Source organism: Lepisosteus platostomus, chromosome 23 (assembly GCF_059453375.1).
Source record: "Lepisosteus platostomus isolate fLepPlt1 chromosome 23, fLepPlt1.hap1, whole genome shotgun sequence".
NCBI classification, from domain to species: Eukaryota; Metazoa; Chordata; class Actinopteri; order Semionotiformes; family Lepisosteidae; genus Lepisosteus; species Lepisosteus platostomus.
The window spans coordinates 15285431-15304106 of NC_142633.1; the positions used below are offsets into that span (position 1 = coordinate 15285431).

The 18676-nt window shown below is 45.0% G+C and overlaps 1 protein-coding gene across 6 annotated transcripts in view; it reads right to left on the minus strand.

Annotated features, from left to right (window-relative positions):
* Positions 1-577: 577 nt before the first annotated feature.
* Positions 578-18676, minus strand: part of mib2 (MIB E3 ubiquitin protein ligase 2) — a 68996-nt gene continuing 50897 nt past the window's right edge. For all 6 annotated transcript variants that reach the window (XM_088617354.1, XM_088617355.1, XM_088617356.1 and 3 more), the window contains 10 exons: positions 18272-18405; positions 17843-17991; positions 17296-17452; positions 16109-16263; positions 10291-10417; positions 8530-8754; positions 6641-6819; positions 5288-5481; positions 4642-4707; positions 578-4206 (listed from right to left, as the gene is read on the minus strand). In XM_088617354.1, coding sequence (XP_088473480.1) covers positions 3965-4206; positions 4642-4707; positions 5288-5481; positions 6641-6819; positions 8530-8754; positions 10291-10417; positions 16109-16263; positions 17296-17452; positions 17843-17991; positions 18272-18405 — 1628 coding nt within the window. In that variant the 3' untranslated portion in view covers positions 578-3964. The remainder of the gene's footprint in view (positions 4207-4641; positions 4708-5287; positions 5482-6640; positions 6820-8529; positions 8755-10290; positions 10418-16108; positions 16264-17295; positions 17453-17842; positions 17992-18271; positions 18406-18676) is intronic.

The following is an 18676-nucleotide window of genomic DNA, read 5'->3' on the forward strand; positions in this document are numbered from 1 at the left end:
TCGGCCCACCCTGATGTTTGGTGTTGTAAAGGGGAAAGTGTACAGGTGAACTTTAAAAAGGTATAACAACCCAATCAAAGGTGGAAAAGGAAGATTTCTAAGCTACTGTGACACTATTCATTTTTGCAAGACCCTCACAAACAATGATGTGAGCACCCAATAACCATCCACCAAGTCTCAACATCCGTAGTAGTTCATAGTTCAGAATTAGCAGTGGCTCAGCAACTTGCACCCCAAAAAAACCAATTGATTTGAACAGCCAATAAATTATTACAACTAAGAAGCACTGCTTTAAACAAAGAGTGGTCTGTGGGTTTCTGCGTATTTGGGGAAAAAGATGCCCAACTTTTTGGTTGAAGTTGATGCTTTGTAGTCCTTCAAGAAAGGCTTAATGAGGTACACTAGGTTACAAAATCTACAAGCAGCCAAGCAAGACTCGACTGAATCTTCCTGATCTTTTTCTTAGCATTTAATGAAATCTACCTTCACATACTGTACCTGCAGACAATAACACTGTGATTCTGGCTTCACTACACAATATCTCCAGCACTGAAGAGTCACAAGAAATAGACAATACTTACAAAACATTTCAATATTTATTGCAAAATAGTTTTTTACAGAATACAACAGAAAAAAAACAGGAATGAACAGTAAGGCCAACAGCATAACTTGAAGTGCTGTATAGACAGTAACATTACCTTTATTTTACACATTTTTCTCAAGACAATTCTCATATTCGGATCAAACTTTCCTTTCTTCATCTAGCACACAAACCTATGGATTTGTATGCTATACGCGTAACAAGATAACCACTGCATTTCAAACTAGGAACATCAGATAGTTTGAAACTCTATGGGTTTCAAACACAGAAAAGAGAAACCAAAAACCTTCAAAACTTTTTTTTTCAAAATTAAAACCTATTTTTTTTTGTCAGTTAGTGCTATTTCAAAAATGTTTGGCTCCAGAGCAAACAAAAAACAGTAAGATGCTAATTCAAAAACTCTAAAATAAAATCGCTACGATACAATCAGTTGTTTTTAAGCCTTTTTTAAGAAACAATATCTGCAATACTGTGATTCCTGACTTTGTAAGTTTACAGACCCAGTGTTGTTCAAACTTAGCTGTGGCACAGCAATTCACATGTTCCTCAGACAGAGAACCCAGAAATGAGCTCAACTGTAAACTGTTCACCTTAATGGTTTATCCTTGCAGGCGGTTTTCAGAACCTCAGGGCTCCTCTCCCCATTTCTTGGGCCTAGATTTGGGTTAAAAAGCAAATAAAAGCAAGCAAAGACACTGCATAAATACTAAAGATACAATGAGCTGTATCTTATCCGAAATGCAACTCCAACTGCAACTTCACAAAGTGCATTTGCAAATAAATGTAACTTTTACGTTTAAGTGTAAAACATTTATGATGTCAGGGTTGCATTTTCTACTTTATGTTCTTTTTAATCCCTGAGCTCTGAATTGCTTTATTAAGCAGGTTTCTTGAGGAATTTAGGTTCAGTACAACACCTTCGAGACAAGGGCCCCTTCTCCTTCCTACTGTAGTATACTCGATGCCTGCATGAAATGCAATAATCGCATCTCGTCAAAACCAAATACTGATGCTTTGTCTGGGATACCATTTCTCATCTTCCACACTGAGCAAATGGAAACTCGCAGTGCTCAACCTACAGTATCAGTCAGGATTACAAGATTGTTTTAAAAAAGAAATTCCAATACAAGCCAAGAGTTGGAGGCTGCAGTGCTTTAAGGACCTGAGCCCTAAAACAAACTCGACTGTTGCTTCGTGTACATTCCTGTTTCTGTCAGCAGGGGGCGCCAATCTGCTCCCTGCTCATTTGGCACAGGTGTAGTATGATTTCTCCAAGTAAACCTTCATTTATTTGCGTCTTTGAAACTTCATTGCAAGGCAGTGTAAAACGTTTTTACTTTCTCACATTCAGAGTTTCACCCAATCATGGCCGAGTTCTGAAAGAAAGGACTTCCAGAGCTCTAGCCACATTAAGCCATGGGTGAAAATCAAAAGCGAGCCACCTTTTTCCTTCTGTTTTTGTTAAATGCAGAAGCCCTTTAGAACATAACAAGAGAGAGCATATTTAGGGGTCCTATTTGTTAATGTAATATTACGCAAACCTGATATTGAACTAAGCTGGTCAAGATAAAGGCCTACACTAGTGTGTCTTTTTTTAAGCTGGGCCTCAACTCTTACCTATGGATTCACCTTTCACCCTTGAAATTTTATATTTACAAAAACAGTTAGAAATGTGTCCAAACATGACTTTTTCTGTCTGTGTAGATATCCTTAAAAAACTAGGATTTACTGTAACAAGTTAATGTATTTTGGTGCATTTCTAAATTTTATTTTTCAAATTTTAGATGCTTGTGCAGGATTTATTTTCCCATCCCATCAAAGTGGAGGATCTTGCGAACGTCCATGGACAAGTTTTATCCAGAACAGCGTTGAGGAGAAATATGGATGAGAAAACTGCTTGCTTGCAAAACCGGTACTGACTTCCCAGAACAGACAACTGATCAGTGCTCATCTGTCACACAGTATCCCAACCATCTCTGGCCTTACTTAGGACAACAAGCCCTTTGGCTCGCACTGCCTGGCAACACCTGCATGCTCAGAACCTTTTTTTTTTTTGTCAGCACACAGGTATCATTCCTGTTTCCCTTTGCAAGCAACTGTTAAATCACTGCTGTGGGCTATTTAGTACCCAAACAGTATACTGCGCTGCCAATGAGCTGCTGTGGTAAAAAAAAAGATCAGTATGTCTTTCTGTTCATGAGATTAGGTGGGATATCTCGAGGTTTGGTCAGGTGATTTTACAGGTTACATGAAAGACCCTTGGTCTCATTCAAGTGAGAGATACCTTTACGTTTTAAAAGGGAATAAAGTCTACATTACACAGAAGCCTCTTATCTTCCTGTGGCTTTAACATTTTCTTCTAAACTGATCACCTCTGATTACAAGCAAGCACACAGAATCCAATACACCTCCTGATGTTCAGTCCAAACACTGTCCGCAATGCCTGTTTTCCCGAACACAAGAAAAACAGAGGACATCTGTCAGCTCTGGAAGCATGATCCTTTACACAAAAAAAATCTTTTGTTTTTCACCAATCTGGAAATCCAAGTTGAAAACGATCCACGTTTTATCGCTACTGCAAGGCCTTTTTGAGATGCGTGACAACTTACAAGATGTAGGTTTGAGTTAGGACCCTGAGTAAGTTGGTTTGGAATCGGATGTTTTTTGGGTGTTCAAGAGTTTTCACTGAGTGATGGCAAAAATAATTTCTTGTAGATAAATAAGGGGCAGAGGATTTCAGTAGATAAATAAACAGCACTTGTTACAGCTAGGCTAATCACAAATAATACATACTCAGTATCTTACAATATACATATATATATTTATATATAGCTCTTTTACATACCAATGGGAAAAGGTAAATAATTCCTATACTCTGTTAACATTCATCTACTGCTTTGCAAGTGCTGCTACAGCCCAGTGCAAAAGGCTACACTATTGAAGCAGCAAAGCATATGTTTGATTCATCTGAAAACTTGAAGAAAAAAAAACAACACAAAATGTCATGTCATCCTGACACTGATAAAAAAAGGTCAGGGGAGAGGCAGCTCGGGAGGGGGGGGGGCAGGAGACGGGCAAGAGGACTGAATCATAATCACCCCTTCACCCTCCGTTTTCAGAACCGGGCTGGGAGGTGGGAGGGTTCGCTGCACGTCGGAAAAAGCGCACATGGAAAAGGCCCAGATGGAAAAATAATAATCCACCTGTCTGGCAGCCGTGGAAAAAAGTCATGGCCAGCCCCCGGCGGTCTCCTCGCATCCGCCGCGGCGTGTCCGGCCTCGGGGTCCGCCTCCAGAGGAGCAGGGGTGCGCCAGCGCCCCCGGAGCCACGGGCTTCCGTTCAGACGGGTCGGCACCAGGGGGGTCACACGAACAGCTGGATCCTCTCGCGGATGGCCTGCCGGCAGATGGGGCAGGTCTTGAGCGCGGCGCTGCACTCGACGCACGAGGCGTGGCCGCACTGGAACACCAGCTTGATCTGGTTGTCGATGCAGATGGGGCAGGTGATCCGCTCCTCCATCTGCCGGAAGCGGAACTGCAGCTGCTCCAGCAGGTTGTGCTGATCCGAGTTCTCCGAGCTGGGGCTGCACTCCACCTCTGTGTTGTCTGGACGGGACACAGGCACGCGAACGGAAGATCAGAGACGTGCAGATGCCCGATTCCACATGCATATGTAAACATCTTTAAATGAACTGTCCTGTCTGATAACAGCAGACTAAACTCAGAGAACATATACTTATCATTTATATAAATGCATATATAAAATGCACTTAGAAGGATGTGTGACACGTATTTAGGAATGCCAATCAGTTTTGATCATTTGCAATTAAGTACAGTTTTGCAACTCTGTGCACATATACAAACTTAGAATGAATTAAAGTATTTTTTGAGCGACTGCGTTTTGGATGCTTGTCTAGTAATTGTTAAGGAAAGGGCAGGGCCTGTCCTGTCCGTTCTTGTAATTTTACTGGCTGGTGGAAAAGGAAAGCTATTTCTGGGAAGGATTGGGCTGGTCATACAGGTAAAAAATACAGATTTTACCTTGCCGGATTTTCTTTGTGATTGTAACCTGGCATTTGATGCATTTTTTCATCCGATGAGCACATTCTGCATTGGGGAGAAGAATCAAAAACAGAAGAGTTAACTACAGCTCTTCGGGCCCGCCTGACGCTGAAGCATGTGGGTCACATGGCACCTCAGCAGACAAAAAGCGAGAGCAAAACAACGATTGTCTTTGATTTTGTTTCAATGATAAAACTCCAGGATAAATATTTAAACCCCCGGAGCCCTGTCAGGTATGATTGCTACTGTCCTCTCCCCAGAACGGGCCCACTTTCTCTTCAGAGCTTGCAATCATCAGCCTTCAGAGTGATCATCTGCACCTGGCCCTGCATGCTCATTCCATGAGATCAAGGTCCCACAATTCTTTGGGAGGCAGCAGTGCATTCAGGACTAAGCTTAAAGTAGGTAAAGTCCACTCTCACAGACTAGATTTAGGCCAAAGACTCCTGTTCAAGAATTTAAAGGCAAAAGGGAGGCTAGTTGGTTTCAATGCTCTCGTGAGAAAGTCTGCAGGAAAAAAAAAGCAGGACTCGCCAGAATTGCATCAGGATGGGAGAGAGGTCTGCAAAAAGGAATGCAAATGAAGGAGAAAGGTGGAATGAACGAGAACGGGGGGCAGCCTCACCTTCACAGGCGACGCTGTGCTGGCAGGGGCAGAAGAGGACGAGCAGAGCCAGCTCGGAGCAGATGAGGCACTCGCTGGGCCCGGCGGCGCTGGGCATGGCCAGGTTGGTCATGGTGTTGGGCGTGGTGTGGACGCGCCGCAGGCTGCTGCTGCCCACGCCAGTCCCACAGCTGTGGCTCTGGAGCTGCTGATCCCTACGGGGGGCGTTGTGCCAAAGAGAGAGGCACATCACTGAGGCACCCAGCTCTGATCATGATCACTGCCCTGCCTGTCACCCTCTTTCTCTCGGGGAGATTGGCCACATGGGAGCACTGATGATCCCTTTTCACACACTTAAGGAAGGACTAACGATGGCCACAACTGCCTCCATTATAAAAAAACATGCAAGAACACCCTGAATTTTAACACTACATCAAGAGAATTCAAATAATCAGGGAAAAATAAACGTTAAAATTTTATCTAAGATCTAAAAGTAAATGTCAAACAGGAAATTAAACATTTTCAACAGACTCTATTAAAAAAACAGCTGTTGTTCTATGTTTTTGGTTATTTTACAATGACATACCTCCTGCATGCCACCTTCAGTAGATCCCATTAAAGCAAAATGTATTCAATGCCATCAGAAAACAGGATTTATCAGTTTTTACCGAATTATTTAAAATACAATGGTTGTGAAAACTGAACACCATTTCTCAGTTGAAAGGAATACCAATTGGACACCTCATCAGACAAGCACTGTGACCTGTTAACTGTGCTTGAGAAACAACCGTCAGCAGCAGTGAGTGAAAAGCACCTCCTGCCCCGTTTCGTAATTAGCAGGGTTTTAGCGCTTTCATCTGGGAAACGGAACCCGCCAAAGTCAAGTGATGTTACGTTACGCGAAATTAAGTCCCCAATGATGCAGAACGCTCTAAATGGCACCACAGTAGAGGGAACGGCAAAAACTGAGACACAAAACATTAATGGTTTAATACTCAAAATGAACAATTATAAGAGTCCTTTTGGAGCATCACGTAAGACATTAATGTTCATACAGTTCCCAGCAGAGATTCGCAGAGACAAAATCCATAATGTGCACAACTGCTCCCAGATTAGGGGTCAGATTAAATCAAACTGTTTTAATCTGATCGAAGTCCCAAAACCTTGGAACCCCCAGCCAGCTGCAAGTTTCAAGTGCAGTGGCTAAAGACAGGTCTCTGTTGGCCGGAGTCATCCCGCTTCTTCCTGGTGGGACTGCTGGGACTGCGCTGGCAGCGGGCAGCAGGCTCAAAGACACGCCTTGAGCTGCCGGAGCAGCGGGAACGAGCTCCCATTCCTCAGTGTGGAAGGGGGGAGGGGGGGCGGAGCGGGTACCTGTGTTTCTCGGAGAAGTTCTTAATGAGCTGGACGACCATGCCGTCGGTCACCAGGTCCAGGGGGTGCTTGCCCTTGTGGTTGGCGTAGTTGATGTCCGCGCCCTCCTGTGCCAAGAAGCAGGCCATGGCAGCCCCCACGTTCAGTTCCAAGTTCCCCAGTAAACCGGAGCCGTGCAGCTGAAGACCGAAACACATGCAGGATTCGAGTAGGCAAAACAACGAAGCCTTCTGGAGACATGGCGGGGGCTCACTGGACCAGAGCTCATCCTGCTTTCTGTAGAGCTCAGACTGGGGAGCATGGGACTACCCCCCCCCCCCCAGCAATGCTACTCCCCACCTCAACAGCTGGGGGGGCTGACTTCACTGGAATAAGAACCTTGCTGAAGGAGCAGCAGCAGTGCCTCTAGCTGGGAATCCAACCCACAACCATGAGTCAGTCTCGAGTCCCAAGGATCACCCACTACGCTAAGATGCTCCCAGAGTTAAATACTCTCACGGCAGTCTTTACTATCCACAGTAGCTCAAGTCAGACCGCAAGATAGTCTAGCTATCTCTGTTGCGCTGGTACAATCAGGTACCTCTGATGCAGGAGAAAATACTGTTTAGAGACTGGAGGTACTCAGGATTTCTGTTTGTATACACTGTATCATTACACACATACTATAACCAAAACAAGGAGACAAAAAATATACTGAACGACAAAAACACTCTAAGTTTATATTATCTCAGATGAGATCTACATTTCATCTATTTTAATGACCGGCAGAGGAAGAACTTCATGAGCTATAATAAGATACTGGAATAGGATTCAACACTGCCATGCCAGTAATCTATAATAACCTTACATCATGGCATTCTTGCAGGAATACACAGTACCATGAGTAAGGGAATCGGAGAACAAGCGATTCAGCCAAATATACATTAATCACGCCAACAGCAGTGTGTGCTCAGTAAGCTCTGGCAACCATAGCGCAATCCAATTTCTTAAAGTTCCTGTCAAAAAGAGGTACTTTACTTTAATGGGATTTCACACAGCTTAGCACAAGTACAGTACCTGTGTGCCTCTAATCAAAAAGGCGATGGATGACTCACAGATCTGTCCTGGGCACATGAGCCCAACAGCTCAACGGTTGCATCTCACACCCTTAATAGTGCACAACCCTTCCTTCTGGTGCAAAATGGTGTGTGATTTGGGATAAGAACATAAAACATACCTAAATCGTACAAATGAGAGGAGGCTACTTAACCTGTCTGTCTTGTTTAAGTACTACTAATAAACTGATACGAGGACCTCATCCAAAAACCAGAAACCTTTTAACATGACATTTTTAAATTAAATGTTATTCCTTAGCTATATATCTTAACATTTTGTTAACGGTTTTATTGCTTTCCCACATGAAAAGAACGCATCAGCATAAACTCTTGAGACCTTTTCTGAAATGGCTTCCTCAATTCTCCTGTTTATTTTGTACCTCCAGTCTGCTCTCTGTACGTCTGGAATCGATACAGTGGAACGGTATCGTTCAGAATGAAATCCGCTCTATAGTGAGGGGTGCAGGCGCTGACTTATTTCAACAACAAGCACTTCTAGAGGTCACCGTGCAAACATGCATCTCCTCCAGCTCACAGGGGCTGGCGATAAAAGAATGCAATTTCTATCCCCGTGCAGCTAATCTGTGATCCTCTGCGTTGGGCTGATCTGATTTCAATGCTACAGGGTCATTTTCAAGCCAGGCAAGTGCGTCCTGGCAAGACTGCTGGCCCTTACATCAGGGCCCTGGAAGCTCACGGCTGCAGTGATCTTGAAAGACAGTCACTTAAGTGTCTCCGACTGGCATCTCGAGGGCGGCTGCAGAGAGCCGCGGGGGCCGGTGCCCAGGTACCTACCCTGGCGTAGAGAGAGGAGCCCTCGCCCTCAGAGGCGGCCACGGTGGCGGCGAGCTGCTGCCGGCTGAGGGCGATGTGCATGGCCGTGTCCCCGTCCTCGTCCTCCGCGTTGACGTCCGCCCCCTCCGTCACCAGCAGCTGCACCATCTCGGCGTGGCCCTGCGTCACCGCCAGCTGCAGCGGCGTCTGGTTCCTGTTGTTCCGGATGTTGACGTCGCAGCGGCCCTGCAGGGGGCGGCGGGAGAGGAATCACCCCGCCTCCCGCAGAACGGGCACCCCCGCCGCAGAGGTGCATACGGCGCAGCCCCCCGGCTACAAACTCTCAAGGCAAACGTGCCGGTTTCTAGGCTTGTGAAGTCATTTCAGTCAATCAAATCAGTCAGTTCTTTTTGCTTTCCCACAGAGAGCTTTACAGAATTATGTATCCGTTAGCAATACAGTGTAGACCATGTGCTCTGTACAGTAACAGAGGGAAAAAAACCTCCCAGTGGGGAAAATAAAGCTCCGGGGATCCCAGGTCAGTGGAAGCCATTTGCCTGATGATGTCATAATGCTAATTATTTAAGTTTTATTCTTCATTCTGCCATCTAGTGATTTACTGCTTCAGAAAGGAAGGTGCCAGACAAAAAGGTCATTTTAAACTTGCTCAGGGACAGAATGATTCAAGTGGCACCCCCTGACATGACAGAATGTTTTCTGAAGTAACAATGAGTTCACTTTTTGTTCTGGATGTTCAGAATTTTTGACGTTATACGACTCCAGTAATAAAATAAAAGATCACTGAATAAAGATAATCAAGAAGGACAGAGCCCAGGAAACAAACTCTGCCTGCTGATCCTAAGAGTTTCAAACAAACGGACCTCAAGTTCACTAGGCAATATGTTAGTACTGTATCACACAGCACTGACGTACAATCTTTAAAAATAACGATGATGAACGTATCTAGGGTTTTAGAGATCGCAAAATGTCCAACAGACGGGTATTGGAACAATTCTGCCTTTGTAAGGTCCCAGCCTATCTGATGGCACAGTCACATGCTCTCTCTCAAGCTGGAGTTTCCACTGTTGCGCAATCCGGGGCTCAGAGATCAGAGGCAGCACAGTGGAAACTGTTATGTCACAAGAAGGAGGGGGGACTCTTCCAAAACTGAAAAAAGCAAATCTGTTAATTCCAAACAGGTGCAAACTTTCTGGCCTTTAACTGTGCTGTTATTGATAATGCTGGTTTAGCTATTTCGCAGACAGGAGCCCTGTTTTGCTGACGATTTTCTCACAGGATAGAAAAAAACACAAGAGTACAAGGAGCTGCACGGGCCCTTAGCTCAGCCTCAAGCCCTCTGTGGCTGTGCTCCCACCTACACAAAGCTCCTTTCCAAAATCCTCCCTCTGTGTTTGGTTCTTGCTGGCTTCTGAGAAGCAGTAAGAGTTTTATAAGAGTTATTGTGTCCTGTTTTGCGTCTCTTGAGTAAAACACAATCTCAGGACAGATGTTTTAAGATTTCACTGATCATCATAACTTGAAATGAGGTTACATCATGTATTCCTTTTTGTTTCCACGGCAACCCATTGAACCCTAGTGGGGAAAGTGAAGACAGCAGGAATCCATATTGTTAGTGTGCTGTATTTTAGGTTTGTGGGATTTGAGCAGTTTCGAACACGTCGGTGTGTTTTCCTCATCCCTCTCTCGAAATTTCAAACGGCTTCGTCTGAATTGCGCGCTGCTGCTGTGCCGATGGCGAGAGGGCGACGTTTCTGCACTCACCTCCTTGAGCAGGATCTCCGCCACGTCCCTGTGGTTGTTGAGGGCAGCGAGGTGGAGCGCAGAGAAGCCATCGTCCTTCTTCACGTCCACTAACTGCCTGGCGCGGGCCAGGATCTTCTCCGTCGCCCTGCGCAGGACACGGGCACAGACACGGCACAGTCAGACAGAGCGGGGAAGAACCAGGGCCGGACCTCGGTGTCCTTGGGCCTGGCCCTTTCACTCCGAAATGTGAGGGGGTTAAACGCCAACTGAATTACGTCGATTGATATGATGCACTTTAAACTATTAAAATAAGATAAGATCACTTTATCAGCCCTGTACAATTCCCCGCATTAGGAATTTGTCTTTTCGCAGACTCCGGCTTGCTCTCCATGAGACACGCAGACAGGGAGAGAAGCTGGGGGTCAGAGTGCAGGGTCAGCCATTGTACAGCGCCCCTGGAGCAGTTGGGGTTAAGGGCCCAACGGAGTAGGATTTGCCGGCCGCAGGATTTGAACCGGCAACCTTCCAGCCACAGGCGCAGATCCTTAGCCATGGTGCCACCTCAGCATAGCTCAGGGGAGGCGCAGGTATCGCACTATTCTAATGCTGAACCACATGATTGATGGAGCGAGTCGAGTGCTCGAGTTTCTTAAACAGCCGCTAGAGAGTGTAGGATTATTGTTTTGGAGCACCTATTTGCATTTGATCGCAAGCACGTTGGTTTCAGTTCGTTTTTCGCTAGTCACTAGGGTTTCCCTCCATTGTAGGCCCCAAAAATTTAGAAGGCCCTAGGCACTGTGCCTGCACTGCCTCATGGGAAATCCAGCACTGGGAAGAACGTGAGACAGCTGGCCAGTGGAAGGCAGTTTAAATTCCAGTTCAGGTTTTATCACAGATTGCTGGTCTTAGTGAGGACCTGAGAAAAGTGGGAGTCTATCCTAGAAGGGTAGACTACAAGCATTACAGGACTGACATCAGGACAGGGCACTGGTCTACTGCAGACAGGAGAAAAAAGCAGCAAGTTCAGACTAGCCATTGCAACCTTGTTTCAGAGAGGTGGGATGTAATGGGGAAAAACCTACACAAAAAAGATCTACACACTAAAGATCAAGGCTTAACCTGACCCCAGAAACCTGGGATGGTGAGACAGAAGGGCTGAGCACCATAACATTAGAATGTCCTTGGACCCAATCACAATTTAAATCCAGTACATCACGGCAGGCTTGTACAGGCAGAAACAAGGACCCCCTGGTCTCTCTGAAGTGCTGGGCTTGTTATTTTTGACTGTGAAGTGGGGGCAAAGGTTTAATTTAATTTAGGCTTTCCTTTTAATTTCCACTAGGCCTCTTCCAGCATACAGCCATCAGCAGAATTAAAAATGACGTCCGGTGGAGGAAATTAAATAAAACTAAAAAAAGCAACACACATTGTATGGGAACAAATTTTATTAGGCGGGCTCAGTGTGATTAAAGACTGTACACTGCCAAACAGCTGAATCATGAGTTGACCTAGACACAGTGTTGAAATGGTATTAAAGGATCTTACACACGTCAATCTGCCTAAATATAAAAGACAGAACCTCCCAGGATCATGAAAGAAAAAGCTTTACCATTCTCCACTGGTTATAATCCACATCAATCTGCACCACCTTTGTGGTCTCTTTCCTCTTGACCTGCTGCAGCACTCAATGTCCTTTTACGGAGATTAGCTGGGTTAAGAAGCTGGAGAAAGTGAACTCTGCAACAGGTGTGAACAATTACAACAGGCTTTTATAATAATCTAGCCTAATTCATTTTCTGTTCGCAGCATTCCCTCATTAATATTTTAACCAAGATGACCATAAAACAAGGCCGACTTGCACACTGTGAGCTTAATGTGCTGTGAAATTAAATTTAGCCAGCCTACGAGAAGTGGGAAAAGGTCTCTTTTGTAGCAGGGTTGTTTACTGGGTTTCGGCTTTGAGCGAGACACCAGCCCTGCGCCGGGCTCAAGGGATACTTCTGCAGCACATCCAGTAGGTTTCTCTGAGAAAATGGATTCACAACGGTCTTAGCATGCAGCTCTTGGGGTCAAGGATTGTATACTGTAGCTAACAGGAAAGAGACAAATAACAAACAGCTCAAGCAGGCCAATCCAGATACTCCTATGTTTTCTCCTCTCTGTTTTGAAATGCGGGGAAGAATTCAATATCTCACTTTTTCCTATTTTTTGTTGCCCACCACTATGTAACTCCCTGAGCTTGTTAACAAGCAGACCCATCGAGGCACACACTGTGCTATGCTTTTTTAAAAAACACATTGCGTCCTTGGGGGCAGGTCCTTTGCACTGTTTTTATCTCGACAAAAAACAACCTTTGGCCAGCTCAGAGTTTCAAAGCCTGTTTCATCATATAAGATCGTCTATCTTGAGCAAACGGAGAAACAAAAACGAAGACAAATGTACTTATGCATTTAAGGGGCAGTTGAATAAATCAAAAAGGTTCCTATTCCAAACCCCACCAGGTGTTGACAACTTTAGAGCCTCGAGTCCAGTATTCAATAAGTAAAGATGCGTGGAGAGGGGGTGATATAGACTATTATATTCATAATCACTAAAATCAAGTGACCCATTGAATCAAAACACTGCAGCAGTGATTAGGGCTCTGGATTTGAAAGTAGAAGGCTGTGAGGTCAGATCCCACTGCTGTCGTCCCCCTGAGCACGGTACTTCACCTGAATTGCTCCAGGAAAACACCCAGATGTATAAATGGGTACAAATGTAAATGTAATGTGCTTTGTTCAAATATGGCAAATAAATTAACAGCAATGAGACACTCCCCTCTGTGCATTTTATACGTTCAAAAATGGATCACTGCAGGTAAATGATTTGCATCTATTTTACACTGATATTTAAAAAAAGCAACAATCTCACCTTCACAATACATGGCTTCACATCACTCCAGCCTGACGGCAACAGCAAGTACCAATAGCGATACAGGTGTTTGTTTCAGCTGTATAAAGACCTGTTGTGTTTGCAACACTGCCATAAAACTGCAGGACCTGGTAAAGCACTGTTTCTTGTTTTTAAATAGGGAGGTTTTGCACAAGCTGTAAGCAGCACTGAATGAATGTGGAAATTCAACTCTACTCAACATTTAACCTACTGGGGATCCCATACTGTTCAACTTGCAGTGCACTACGTTGTGACAATTTAAAGGGTTAACGGCATAAAGGCAGGGGGTGATGAAGCCTTTCACATTCACCTTGCCAGCTGACAGATTCTCAATGCCCTTTCTGCTCCCACTCCTCTCCCCTCTCTCCCCAAGAGGGACTTGGAAAGAACGCCTCTAACCCGCATGAGCTCTGTTGGACATGATCCGCGACAAACCGACACGGATTCAGCTCTCTCTCCCGGTCACCTGGGAAATAACTCGCCTTCTCACTTCCATTTCACATTGCGGGAAATCCCGGTTATTAATCCAGCAGTGCGGCTCGCAGGAAAGCCAGACTGCACTGTGAGATCCTTCCAGTTCAGAAAGGAAGCACGCTTGTTTAGCTCAGCATTGACTTTGAAAAACCTGAATGGATTTGATCAAGCCTGGCCAGTAACAGTGCACTGACAGTTTAATTTGATGTATCAGAACAGTGATTTATTTATCTGTCTCACCCTATTCTTAATTCTAACCTGAGTTCTAAATCTTGCTTCAAAGCTACCCCTAATCCTATCTCCCATCCTAATCCTATAACTTTTACTACTATTTTTTTGGATTCTACTGACCAGTACTGGCAATTCAGAGTACTTGGGTCTTTCGCACTTCCTAGACGTCGACATAGGGAAACACGGGAAACAGAAAGGCCCATGACTGATAGGTTAAGAGAAGCATGCCAAAGGAATCAGAAATAAAAGAGGATTATTTGCGAAGAGAAAAATTTCAGAATGGAACAAAAATGTTAGAAACCGAAAAGTTGAAAGTGTGGAACAAGTAAATATTAAAAAATAACATCTTTTCAGTTACTGTCAGCTATGATGCCTATTCGCTGCTTAAATGCAGAACATAAGACATGTACTCGGGGACACTGTGAATTTGGGTAAGAACTGCATGCACAATCAAATGCATTCTTCCGGGCACAAGGATGAAAGCAACTGCAGTGAAAACGCAGATTTAAAGCCTCTTGTTAAACAGATGGGGCTCCTGGCTCATTCAACTGACCCTCTGTGCCAATCTCTTCCCCTGTCTCAGACCCTTGCCTTTTGTGGCAGATGCTGTGATTGACATTAAAAACCCTTCAGAAGCAGATTTTTACATTTAGGGTAAAACTTCTGGGAAGTAGACATGGGCTGTAACTTGACTCTGCTCAGACCTTTGCTAAACTTCAAAAAGGAAAGAGACCAACAATTCATTTTATCATCCTAAAATGTAATCAACAACATGCAGTCGACAGTCATAGCGCAAAAGTCTTCTTAAGTTTTTAGAAGCCTATATTTTAGGTAATGACTTGATCAGTGACTCTGATGGGGTTAAGCAGGAACTTCCACTGATCTCCTCAGCAGTCACTGCCTAATTGTGTCTGAGAATCAAAATTATTATCAGACACCCACAGGCTCGGGGTGTTATTGGTTTAAATTAAAAACAGTAGCTTTACACTGCTTCCCACAGCTTTCTGCTCATTCCCCTGAAAGCACAAATGTGCTTCTCATTTACAATTCAGTGACAAGTCTGAGGCTTATTACAGAACTAACAAAAACGTAATGGTTTACAGGTGGAATATTTTAATGTACAGAAGAAATTGGTGACACATAGATATGTCTTAAGGCCTCCGGGTCACCAAAGAGTTTAATCAACAGCTTGTTTTTATAGAACTGACACAACACATCTCTTATTATTACAAAGAAAAGGGGGTAAATTCAGTCCAACTAGTGCTTTTGGTAAAAGCTCCTTGATCCAATAATTTTGTCCAGCTGTTTCTTGCAAAGACAGGGTATGTTTGGGCTTCTACAAAAAAGGCTGGGTAGTTTGTTCCAGCCTCAACACAACCCACTGAGTGACTCTAGTTATCAGTTTTAAAAGCACCTACCCTTACATATCCATCTGTGCCCACTGGCTTGTGCTTTCCTGTTGATTCTGAAGAGGTCCAATGAACTGACTTGATCTATGCCTTTGAGGATCATCAGAAGGCACCTCACTATCAGTCATATACTACAGTTACTGTGCTTCTCCATAACATACCCTGGCTGTTTTCTCAGCATCATTCTGAGAAGGTGCTCAGCTGGGAGAAGCCTGATTTCAGTGAATTAAAGAACCTTACATTTACTCTGCCTGAAAATATGATAATGGAGATTAACGTTATCGCTGTTAGTAAGTGAATGGGCCATTACCACAGCAATGCCTACTACAATGTAAATAATCTCGCACTTAGATCACTGCTACCGTAAATACGATTATGTATTTGGGTGTGCACGTCTTTAACCAGAAATAGCTGCTTCAGCCCCATTAGCGACTGAGCATGCTTTCAAACACACTTTGCAGAAGAAGCGAGCCGTCAGCGAGTCGGACTACAATTACAGCCGGGGAGACGGGGACAAAAACTGCAACAGCCTTACTTGTAGCGATCTTAATTGTAATGGAGACATTCTTCACGGTCATTTCCTGTTGATTCTTACCATCTATAACTTCAAAAGAAGTTCGTGATCATCGGTGTTTCTTAAGAAAAACAACCGAGCGTCGGACCTGATGTCCTGCACTGGGAGTGGCGGGTGTCCAGTTGGCACGTGCTGACCAGGCCTGTGGCACTCTGCCCCCCCTGGACACAGGAGACGTGCCGACCCCGGCGATCACAGGCCAGCTGCAGGTACTTACAGCTTGTTGCCCTTCAGAGCCGCGTGGTGCAGCAGGTTGAAGCCGCGGGTGTTCTGCTGGGTGAAGTCGATGGTGGGCACCTCCGTCAGGATCTCGATGATGTTCCTGAAGTCCTTGGCGATGGCGTCGTGCAGGGGGGTGTCCCCGTACGAGTCCTGCGTGCCGGGGCAGAAGAGCAGACCGGATCTTGACCATTTGTCACTTTTTGACAAGGATCCCAAGATTAAACATTACAGCACAAGGAAGACTGTTATCATCGCAGAGAATGCCACTGTTAATTTTTAAAATGAAAACAAACAACCAGCAACTCCGCTTTCACCTACAGTACGGGAAAGTAAGAGTCAGAGCAGAGGCACTGTGGAAAAGGGTCAGAAGTTGCCTTCTGTTTCTGGGCAACCTCCAATGTTCAGTTTACACAATTCGGTTTCAATTCTTATTGACAAAGCACACAGCACTATTTATTAAACTGTTTATTTCCCATTTCTTTCTTCTTATACATTGTTTTGACTATTCCTAATGGCCTTGCAAGGTTCCCCGAAGTGCATTTAAAAACCGGAACAGAAACCAAAGCATTTTATTATTAGTCAGGCAGAAAGGGGGTAGAGATTACAGATGGTTGCGTAACTGGATCTTTGTCTGTCCTAGCTTTTCCATTAAAACTAGTGACAAAAATAAGGTCATTACAGCCCAAGAATGAAAAGGGATATGTTGTGCACCCCATTGTCAAGAGTTTATTTGCATCAATGTACCTTTCTTTAAAATACAATTGGCAGTCTTTATGTCTCCACTATATCCCAATTTAGAAAAGTTATCCATTGGCCAGGGATGTTTCTTTAATCACTACTAACAATGATTATTTGCAATACCACTGTTGTGATTATACACACACATATAGCACATCTCTGTCCTGTTGAAAAGAATATTGTCGGAAATCTCATCCGAGGACTGGTGAAAAGACACAACCACGGGCACATATAGAAGTCCAGTTACACAGGAACGCCCAGTCCAGTGTAGAATGTAGAATGTTTCAAAGCGGTGAAAAACAGGAGGATGGAAATCCCTCAATTAGAAAGCTTTAGACTCTTCTGGGCAAGGGTGCTGTTAGCTGAAAATCACACAGGGTGTTTTCACTTGGCAGTGGAGGCAGGTTGCCCGCTTGGGCTCAGTGCTCAATGGGAAGCCCTCACCTGCAGGTTGACATCCGCATTGTGCTCCGACAGCACCCTCACCACCTCCGTGAAGCCCTTGTTGACCGCGATGTGCAGGGCTGTGCACATGGAGTTGTTCAGCAGGTTCACGCTTGCACCTTTGCTCAGCAGTAGCCGCGCAGTCTCTGCTTGGTTCCTGAGAAAGGGGGAGGCAGTCACAACAAAAAACTAATCTGATTAAACACAGGAGGGGGAGAGCGGTCTATGAAAAAACACTGCAGAAATAGCCTGCCTGGTTTCAACGGGTACTGCAGCAGGGAGGGGGGAGAGAGAACTATCTCTGCTCACATGCTGGAAAAAGAGACAAGAATAGAGACCACACCTGACAATTTCGACACCTGTCACATGCCACACTATAATTGATAAGACCGCTAGTCCTGGTTGATCGGTTTGGCTGAAGGCACTATCAATAATTAAAAAGTCAATGGATTGCTAAGTGGATTGCCCATAAATTAAAAGGTATGTGTAGCATGTGAAACACCAGCCACAGACTCTACACACAGCCCTGTCTGAACGCCAGCCTCACCCAAAGGCTGTGTAGTGCAGTGCTGTGTCCCCATCCTCGTCCTTGACCTCAATGCTGCTGTTGGCCTGAAGCAGGACTTTCACCACCTCCACGTGCCCCTGATGGGCAGCCACCTGCAGAGCCGTCTTGCCCTGATTCTTGATGTCCACCTGTGCAGGACACAGAAACGCACAGGACAGGGTTATGCACAGCTCCAGTCTCTGGTGTGCCTTGCATTGCGATGAGGTCCTAGATCTGGGGACTAGATCCAACTGTAGTCCTCAGTGTTTTGAATCCAGCAGATCACATAACATTAAGACATCATAAGAAAAAAACATGTTGGAGAATACATTATTATCCTGAAAGATGTACATAATAAGAGTCCCTACACTTATCATGCAAACCAAGCCCCGTGACCAAAAGGCGAAAAAAAAAAAAGGCGGCGCTCACTTTGTCTGGGTACTTCTGCACCAGGTCTCGGACTTTGCTGGCGCTGCCATGCGCCGCCTCGATGACCAGCCGCCCGGGGTGGTCCAGCTCGGTGGACTGGGACAGCAGCTTCTCCAGCACAGAGATGACGGTGCCTGCAGTGGGGGTGGGGGAGTGGGCGGGAGACCGAGCACAGGACAGTGAGAGACCCTTCGCAGGGGCTCTGAGTGTAGGCACAGCGCTAAAAGGTATTAATTGAAGAAGCTCCGGAGGCTAAAAAAAAATACAGCAGAGAAATTGACAGCATTCTTTTGCAAACCTTCTTTCTATCTACTCCATGATTAGGTACAGTTTAACACAAAAGCAGAGCGTTTGCAATGTCTGTGCCACACCCAAAAAGCACAATAGAGGAATTAATCACAATTC